The sequence below is a fragment of the Lepus europaeus genome, chromosome 19 (genome assembly GCF_033115175.1).
Source record: "Lepus europaeus isolate LE1 chromosome 19, mLepTim1.pri, whole genome shotgun sequence".
In the NCBI taxonomy this organism is placed as follows: domain Eukaryota; kingdom Metazoa; phylum Chordata; class Mammalia; order Lagomorpha; family Leporidae; genus Lepus; species Lepus europaeus.
Genome location: NC_084845.1, coordinates 30,970,306 through 30,980,472, shown reverse-complemented (window position 1 = coordinate 30,980,472; position 10,167 = coordinate 30,970,306). Strand labels below are relative to the sequence as shown.

The 10,167-nt window shown below is 46.6% G+C and overlaps 1 protein-coding gene across 1 annotated transcript; it reads left to right on the top strand.

Annotated features, from left to right (window-relative positions):
* Window positions 1–1,287: 1,287 nt before the first annotated feature.
* LOC133747691 (uncharacterized) lies at window positions 1,288–7,505 on the top strand. The gene is given in 4 exon segments (XM_062176009.1): window positions 1,288–1,302; window positions 2,277–5,900; window positions 6,180–6,842; window positions 7,146–7,505. Coding segments are annotated over 4 exon segments (4,662 nt in total).
* Window positions 7,506–10,167: the final 2,662 nt, after the last annotated feature.

Genomic DNA, 10,167 nt, shown 5'->3' with positions numbered 1-10,167 from the left:
TTACCGCAGTTATTCTAGCTTTCTCCCTAGAAAATACGAATGTGTAGACTGGTGTCTCCATGTGGAACCAATTAGTGTTTCCCAGCACAAAATTAAATGTTCCCTGATAAATAACATGCAAAAACATAAATTCCGTTGATAGTATCCGGAAAACATAAACACAGAGGCTTTCACAATATCTGGGTTGTAGTAAGCCAAAACACAACCGGATATTTCTGGTTTCATCCAGTCATATCCGGAAAAAGCGAGGTGGAATTCGTATGCAATGGACCGAGAAAATCACAGTAAAAATGGTTTTGGAGAAAAGCAAAGTTTTTTTCGTTATGCAAGTGCATAAAATGTCATGTATACAAACAGAAATATCATGTTTGTTTGCCGCAGTTCCTCTAGCTTTCTCCCTAGAAAATACGAATGTGTAGAACTGGTGTCTCCGTGTGGAACCAATTAGTGTTTCTAAGGTACAAAATTAAATGTTCCCTGATAAAAAACATGCAAAACCATAAAATCCGTTGATAATATCCGGAAAACACAAATACAGAAGCTTTCACAATATCTGGGATTGAGTTAGCCAAAACACAACCGGATATTTCTGGTTTCATCCAGTCATATCTGGACTAAGTTTGGTGGAATTCATATGCAATGAACCGGGAAAATCGCAGTAAAAATGGTTTTGGAGTAAAACAAAGTCTTTTCCTTAAGCCAGTGCATAAAATGTCATCTATACAAACAGAAACATCATGTTTGTTTACCGCAGTTATTCTAGCTTTCTCCCTAGAAAATACGAATGTGTAGACTGGTGTCTCCATGTGGAACCAATTAGTGTTTCCCAGCACAAAATTAAATGTTCCCTGATAAAAACATTCAAAACAATATAATCCATCGATAATATCCAGAAAACACAAACACAGAGTCTGTAGTAATATCTGGGATATAGTAAGCCCAAAAAAAAGAAAACGGATATTTCTGGTTTCATCCAGTCATATCCGGACAAAGTGAGGTGGAATTCGTATGCAATGGACCGAGAAAATCACAGTAAAAATGTTTTTGGAGAAAAGTAAAGTCTTTTTCTGAGGAAAGTGCATAAAATGTCATCTATACAAACAGAAATATCATGTTTGTTTGCCGCAGTTCCTCTAGCTTTCTCCCTAGAAAATACAAATGTGTAGAGCTGGTGTCTCCGTGTGGAACCTGTAAGGCCCTAAAATAATTTTAATAACAGGTAAAAGAAATGAAAACAGGTTTATAATAAAGTTACTGAAACTAACTGCATATTATTCTGCTTCTAAAATGGCTAAACTTGCAGTAATTTTGCAGGAAATGAGATTGCTTTTTTATGAGATGGCTGAGTTTGCAAAATGTAACCGTTTTTAGGATCCAAAAAGACTACAGTTAACAGAAAATGTACCCGACCTGTATCCTGTAACACCACGGTGACCCCTTACTCATGCTTGCTCAAGTAAAAATTGGAAAAATCCCTAAGGCATACTGCATGTATCTTGTTCCCTTTTTGGAAATCCCCTGCACCTTGTTCCTTTTTGCCCTGGAAAGTCCCTTTACCTTGTGATCATACGTAATGCTGTGGAAATATGCTAATGTTGCGGTTTTTAGCCTTAAATACTCCGTGTAATCGATGATCAGGTGCCTCTCTTCTCGCACTGCACTGAGGTGTGTTGTGCTCTGAGACGGCCCATTTGCGCAAATGCAATAAACTTCCTCTTGTTCTTGCATCGATTGTGGCGTGGAGCTTGTGTATCTGGGGTCGATCGATTCGTGGGACACCAGCTTCGGGGTCCCTCATCTTGGGGGCTCGTCCGGGATTGAAGACCCCAGACCCACGCTCCATCCTCCAATCGGAGGTAAGTTCTCACTGTTCTGTGTACTTCTGCGTATTTCTGTGTTGTACGGGCGGCTAGGGCGTCCGGGCGCTAGGCGCCGAAAAGAATAGAGCCAGTAGTAGGTAAGGACAGACGTGTCCACGACCCCTGGCTTGGGCCCTGGGGGACGCTCCAGTGCCGGTGTCTCGGGGGAGGCTGGCTAGGCAGCTCTCCCACCAGGAAACTGTTTTCTTCTCCGGGAGAAGGCTGGTGGCTAGGCAGCCGCTCCCGTCGGAAGTTTTGGTTTCAGTTTTGTCTCGGTTTGTTATTGTACGCTGTGTTTTTGTAATTCTTGTGATTGTTTTCTGTGTTTTAATATACTTACCTTATTTGCCTCTCCCCTTTAACATGGGACAAGAATTAACTACACCTTTGAGTCTTACTCTAGATCATTGGAGAGAGGTCCGGGAGCGAGCTCAAAACCTGTCCGTGAGGGTACAGAAGAAGAACTGGACAAGTTTTTGTACGTCCGAGTGGCCGGCTTTCAACATCGGGTGGCCACGGGATGGGACTTTTGACTCTCGCATTATCTTACAGGTGAAGAGCCAGGTCTGCAGGGAAGGTAGAGAAGGGCACCCGGATCAAGTACCCTACATCTGTGTGTGGGAGGACCTGGCACAAAACCCTCCTAAATGGGTAAAACCCTTTCTCCCGGCCGACCGAGTCGTGGCAGGTGCCTTACCCGCCCCGCCTTCGCCCATAACACCTTTAAAACCGCAACCCGCAGATCAAAGCGGGCTCCCCATTGTTATGTGGGAAGATCCAGAGCAAAATTCGCTAATTGCCCCTACCACGACCCTTTATCCATTAAAAGAGTTAGACTCCCTAAAGGCAAAGAAACCCCCGGTCCTCCCGGGCGGACAGGAGGATCTTTTGCTTTTTGACACCCCACCACCTTACGCGCCCCCCCCAAGAGAGCCTACGGCACCTTCCCCGGATTCCACGCAGGAAGATAGGGAGGAGGACCCCCCGACTCGTTCAACCCCCATGAGTGCCAGGCTGCGCTTACGACGGGGAGGGGGGAGTGAGGACGGGCAGTGGGAGGCTCAGGCTTTTCCACTCCGCTCAGTGGGGGGTCAGCTACAATATTGGCCGTTCTCAGCTTCAGATTTATACAATTGGAAAACTCATAACCCGCCTTTTTTGCAAGATCCTCAGGCACTGACAGGATTAATTGAATCTATTCTTTTAACCCACCAACCGACTTGGGATGACTGCCAGCAGCTCCTGCAGGCTCTCCTGACCACGGAGGAGAGACAGCGAGTTCTCACGGAAGCCCAGAAAAATGTTCCAGGGGACAATGGTCAACCTACCCAACTACCGAACGAGATTGATGCAGCATTTCCGTTGACTAGACCGGATTGGGATTTTAGTACGGCAGCAGGTAGGGAACGACTTCGTCTCTATCGCCAGATTCTCCTGACAGGTCTCAGAGGGGCAGGGAGACGCCCCACCAATTTGGCTAAGGTACGTGCCATAACCCAAGGTAGTGAAGAGACCCCAGCGGGGTTCCTAGAAAGATTAATGGAGGGATACCGGATGTACACCCCGTTTGACCCCCAGGCTCCTGATCGGCAGTCGGATGTAATAATGTCTTTCATTGGCCAATCGGCCCCAGACATCCGAACGCGGCTGCAGAGACTGGAAGGCTTACAGGGTTATACTTTGCCAGACCTCCTAAAGGAGGCAGAGAGAATCTTTAATAAGAGAGAAACTAAGGAAGAAAAGGAGGAAAGAATGCAAAAGGAACAGGATCAGAGAGACAAAAAGAGAAATAGGGAGTTAGCTAAAATCTTGGTCACCGCAGTAAGCGAATCAAATAGCCAGGATAGGCCAGGTTACGGTAGAGGTCAGATAAAGAAATACCCGGGAGACAAAAACAGACCGCGGATAGAACGAGATCAGTGTGTGTACTGTAAGGAAAGAGGACATTGGGCTAGAGACTGTCCAAATAAAGCCACCGCCAGAAAGAAAAAGGAGACTGACATCCCAGTTCTTGCCCTGGGGGAAGAGGACGATGACTAGGGGGGTCAGGGCCAGGAGCCTCCCCCTGAGCCCCGGGTAACCCTGCGAGTGGGAGGCAGGCCGGTCACGTTTATGGTGGATACCGGAGCTCAGCACTCTGTTTTAAACAAAAAGATTGGCCCCCTTAGCTCAAAAATTTCTTGCGTCCAGGGGGCAACTGGAAGAAAAATGTACCCATGGACCACGGAACGACAGGTAGATCTAGCTACTGGCCAAGTCACCCACTCATTTCTTTTAGTACCGGACTGCCCATACCCCTTGTTGGGGAGAGACTTGCTATCCAAGGTGGGAGCCCAGATTCATTTCCAGAAGGAAGGGGCCTCAGTGACGGATTCTGGTGGGCACCTTCTACAAGTATTGTCCTTACAATTAAGAGATGAACATCGTTTATATGACAAAGAAAAAATAAATACTCCGCTAGCCCCCGAGTGGATAGAAAAATTTCCGAGTTCTTGGGCAGAAACTGGAGGAATAGGATTGGCCATTCAACAGCCACCCGTAATAGTAAATGTAAAGCCTACAGCTGAACCAATATCTGTACGGCAATATCCTATGACCAAGGAAGCAAAGGACGGAATCCGGCCCCACATTAAGAGACTGCTGGACTTGGGGATATTAAGACCCTGCCAGTCTCCTTGGAATACTCCCTTACTGCCAGTACGGAAACCGGGCACCACTGACTTCCGACCGGTGCAGGACCTACGCGAGGTAAATCGTCGGGTTGAAGACATTCACCCGACCGTGCCAAATCCGTACAACTTGCTGAGCACTTTGCCTCCATCGCGCACTTGGTATACGGTACTAGATTTGAAAGATGCCTTCTTTTGTCTGAGATTGAGCCCCCAGAGCCAACCTTTGTTTGCATTTGAATGGAAAGACCCGGAGACTGGATTCTCAGGGCAATTGACTTGGACCAGACTTCCACAAGGATTTAAGAATTCGCCCACACTATTCGATGAAGCCTTACATCATGACTTGGCAAGTTTCAGGGTGAGTAACCCTCAATGGACTCTTTTACAGTATGTAGATGACTTGCTCCTGGCAGCGGAAACTGAAGCAGACTGTAAACAGGGCACGGAGTCCCTGCTCCAAACGCTAGGTGAGCTGGGATATCGCGCCTCTGCCAAAAAGGCCCAAATATGTGTCCAACAGGTAGTTTACCTGGGTTATAAATTAAAAGGGGGCAGGAGGTGGCTAACGGAGGGACGTAAACAGGCAGTGGCACTTATACCTCCACCTAAAAACCCACACCAGTTGAGGGAATTTCTGGGGAGTGCCGGCTTCTGCCGCCTGTGGATTCCTGGGTTTGCGGAGATTGCGGCTTCCCTATATCCCCTCACAAAAAGCAATTCCCCCTACATCTGGGGAGAAGAACAGCAATTGGCCTTCGATAAACTAAAAAGGGCCCTCTTGGAAGCCCCCGCACTGAGCCTGCCTGACCCCAGCAAGCCTTTTATCCTATATATAGATGAAAGAGGGGGAATCGCAAAGGGAGTCCTGACCCAAAAATTGGGGCCTTGGAAGAGACCAGTGGCCTATTTTTCGAAGAAACTGGACAGTGTCGCCTCCGGGTGGCCCCCATGTCTCCGCATGATAGCGGCAGTGGCCACGATTGTAAAAGATTCTGACAAACTGACTCTGGGACAGCCACTGACTGTAGTGACGTCTCATGCTATTGAGACGGTCATACGTCAGCCACCTGATCGATGGTTATCAAATGCCAGAGTTACCCACTACCAAGCAATGTTACTCAACCCCGAGCGTATCCGGTTTGGAACGACGGCCTCTCTCAACCCAGCCACTCTACTGCCAGAACCAGGAGACCATACGCAGGTCAGCCACAATTGCCAACAGGTGCTGGCTGAAGTCTATGGGGCTCGCGAGGACTTGACGGATCAGCCCCTGCCAGACGCGGAGTACACCTGGTATACGGATGGCAGCAGCTTCCTCCATCAAGGTGAGAGGAGGGCAGGGGCGGCAGTGGTCGACGGGAAGACTGTTGTTTGGGCCTCTGCCTTACCACCAGGCACTTCAGCACAGAAAGCTGAGTTGGTAGCTCTGACTGAGGCCCTAAAACAAGCGAAAGGGAAGAGGGTGAACATTTATACGGACAGTCGATATGCCTTCGCAACGGCGCATGTGCATGGTGAAATATATAAAAGAAGGGGACTGCTTACTTCAGGAGGCAGAGAAATCAAGAATAAACAGGAAATCTTAGACCTCCTCCAGGCCCTCTTCTTGCCAAAAAAAGTGAGCATCATACATTGCCCGGGCCACCAGAAAGGAGAGGACCCAGTGGCACAGGGTAACCGGATGGCGGATAAGGTGGCCCGAACTAACGCCTTGGGTGGCTATGTGTTAAATATCAATGTGCCAGACCCTCCCAGCCGGGGGCCGGAATGGAATTACACCGAACAAGATGTGACAGCTATACAAAGGCTAGGAGGAATTTACGACGAAACCACTAAAAGTTGGAAAATACAAGGCAAAGTCGTGCTGCCCACGAAAGAAACCAGGAAATTAGTGCAAGATCTACATAGATGGACACATTTGGGGTATAAGAAACTAAGAACCTTGCTGGATAGGGAGGAGAATTCTCATTTTTTACTAGGGCTAAATGCAGCGATAAAACAAACCGTGAATGCCTGTGTCCCATGCGCCAAGATAAATCCCAGATGTTTTAAAATGCCTGAAGGAATCCGGATACGGGGAGCTAGGCCTGGAATTAATTGGGAAGTGGATTTTATAGAGGTCCGCCCAAGTAGATATGGGATTAAATATCTTTTAGTGTTCATAGATACCTTTTCCGGCTGGCCTGAAGCATTTCCAGTGAAAAAGGAAACGGCACAAGTCGTGGTTAAGAAGCTACTAGAAGAAATCTTCCCGCGGTTTGGTTTACCTAAGGTATTGGGGTCAGACAATGGACCCGCCTTCGTCTCCCGGGTAAGTCAGTTGGTGACCAAAGTACTGGGGATTGATTGGAAATTACATTGTGCGTACAGGCCCCAGAGTTCAGGCCAGGTAGAAAGAATGAATAGGACAATTAAAGAGACCTTAACTAAATTAGCAATGGAGACTGGCACTAGAGACTGGGTCGAACTGCTGCCGATGGCCTTGTTTAGGGCCCGTAATACACCTTCTGTATGTGGATTAACACCCTATGAAATATTGTACGGAGGCCCTCCACCCGCGGCAGATTTGTTGGGACCCAGTATTGATTCATTTGCAACATCCTCTACTTTGCAGACCCGCTTCCGTGCTTTGCAGCTAGTCCACAGGCATATAGGGAAGCAGCTGACTGCCGTATATCAGTCCAAGTGCCCCGCGCTCCCGCATCCGTTCCATATTGGAGACCTTGTCTACGTCCGCAGGCACCAGACTAAGACGCTTGAACCACGTTGGAAGGGACCCTACACAGTATTATTAACTACGCCGACCGCAATAAAGGTAGACGGAATTGCCGCCTGGATACACGCGTCACACGCTAAGAAAGCGGCAGCTGCACAAGAACAAGAGACCGACAGCCCTGCCGAGGAACAGACACCAAAATGGAAACTACAACGTACTCGAAACCCACTCAAGATAAGAATTTCAAAAGCTGTCTAGTACTACTTATGATTTTCTTTACTCCTACTATGGGCGGCCCGCATGCCCCGGTGAGGCTCACGTGGGAGGTGCAATCTGGTGCCATGAAGGTCGTGTGGTCCATTACCCGTGTGGCCCCCCCCGGGACATGGTGGCCTGCCTTACACCCTGATGTATGTAAACTAGTAGAGGGAATGGATAACTGGGATGCGCCTGAGGGAGGGCGGAACCCCGTGGTCTATGGTGTTGCGTTCGCCCCTGGTGCATTGTACAGTGGCCCCGCGTGGCTAGGATGTGGGACTCAGATAAAAAAGTGCCAGTTACAACAGCAGGAATTTTATGTGTGCCCTAGAGATGGCAGGTCTATAGAAGAAAAGAGGCGATGCGGGGGAGCAGAATCTTTCTACTGTAAGGCCTGGGGATGTGAGACCACTGGCCATGCATATTGGAAACCCTCCTCTAGCTGGGACTGGATTACTGTACACCGTGGTTTTATTCCGGGAAGAGATCCCCACTGCTCTATGCCCCTTAATATTTCCTTCACAGAAAAAGGAAAAAAGGCCAACCTTACTGACTGGACAAGGGGAAGGACATGGGGCTTGAGGTTTCATGTTTCTGACTACGATCCCGGGCTCCTATTTAAAATTCAACTTAAAGAGAAAGCCCTTCCCCTAATCGGGAGTATATCGGAAAGGTCGTGGCCTACATTGTCTAGACAAGGGCCTGTGACTGAAGTCGTAACTTCAACTGCCCATCCAAGGCCTAAACTAAGGGCCACAGCCACGGGATCCCAGGGCCACCCCACGACCACGACCTATACACCCTCCCAGGTGGCAAATACATCTAAAAGTTTCAATTCGACTAATCCGTCCCATACTGTACAGCCGGATACAGTTATAATGGTACTACTTTTATTTTTAGTTTTTGTGATACATGGGCTTTATGCCGCCACCTGTGCCATGGTCCTAGCTAGACGAGACCGAAGGCAGGATCAAAGACAAGATCATGGGGCTAACACCAACAACGTAGAAGCAATATATACCAGTATTTTTTTTAAAAAAAAAATTTTAAGATTAAAATTAGTACAAAAAAAGAGGAGGGAATGTAAGGCCCTAAAATAATTTTAATAACAGGTAAAAGAAATGAAAACAGGTTTATAATAAAGTTACTGAAACTAACTGCATATTATTCTGCTTCTAAAATGGCTAAGCTTGCAGTAATTTTGCAGGAAATGAGATTGCTTTTTTATGAGATGGCTGAGTTTGCAAAATGTAACCGTTTTTAGGAACCAAAAAGACTACAGTTAACAGAAAATGTACCCGACCTATATCCTGTAACACCACGGTGACCCCTTACTCATGCTTGCTCAAGTAAAAATTGGAAAAATCCCTAAGGCATACTGCATGTATCTTGTTCCCTTTTTGGAAATCCCCTGCACCTTGTTCCTTTTTGCCCTGGAAAGTCCCTTTACCTTGTGATCATACGTAATGCTGTGGAAATATGCTAATGTTGTGGTTTTTAGCCTTAAATACTCCGTGTAATCGATGATCAGGTGCCTCTCTTCTCGCACTGCACTGAGGTGTGTTGTGCTCTGAGACGGCCCATTTGCGCAAATGCAATAAACTTCCTCTTGTTCTTGCATCGATTGTGGCGTGGAGCTTGTGTATCTGGGGTCGATCGATTCGTGGGACACCAGCTTCGGGGTCCCTCAGAACCAATTAGTGTTTCTACGGTACAAAATTAAATGTTCCCTGATAAAAAACATGCAAAACCATAAAATCCGTTCATAATATCCGGAGAACACAAATACAGAAGCTTTCACAATATCTGGGATTGCGTGAGCCAAAACACAACCGGATATTTCTGGTTTCATCCAGTCATATCCGGACAAAGTGGGTTGGAATTCGTATGCAATGGACCAACAAAATCACAGTAAAAATGGTTTTAGAGAAAGGCAAAAAGTCTTTTCCATCGCAAGTGCATAAAATGTCATCTATACAAACAGACATATCATATCGATTTGCAGTTCCTCAAGCTTTCTCCCTAGAACATAGGAATGTGTTCCTGGTGTCTCCATGTGGAACCAATTAGTGTTTCTACGGTACAAAATTAAAGGTTCCCTGATAAAAACATTCAAAACAATAAAATCCATCGATAATATCCAGAAAACACAGACACTGAGGCTGTAGCAATATCTGGGATATAGTAAGACAAAACACAACCGGATATTTCTGGTTTCATCCAGTCATATCCGGACAAAGTGGGGTGGAATTCATATGTAATGGATCGAGAATATCACAGGAAAAATGGTTTTGGAGAAAAGCAAAGTCTTTTCTTTAGGAAAGTGCATAAAATGTCATCTATACAAACAGAAATATCATGTTTGTTTGCCGCAGTTCCTCTAGCTTTCTCCCTAGAAAATACGAATGTGTAGAGCTGGTGTCTCCATGTGGAACCAATTAGTGTTTCCCAGCACAAAATTAAATGTTCCCTGATAAATAACATGCAAAAACATAAATTCCGTTGATAGTATCCGGAAAACATAAACACAGAGGCTTTCACAATATCTGGGTTGTAGTAAGCCAAAACACAACCGGATATTTCTGGTTTCATCCAGTCATATCCGGACAAAGCGAGGTGCAATTCGTATGCAATGGACTGAGAAAATCACAGTAAAAATGGT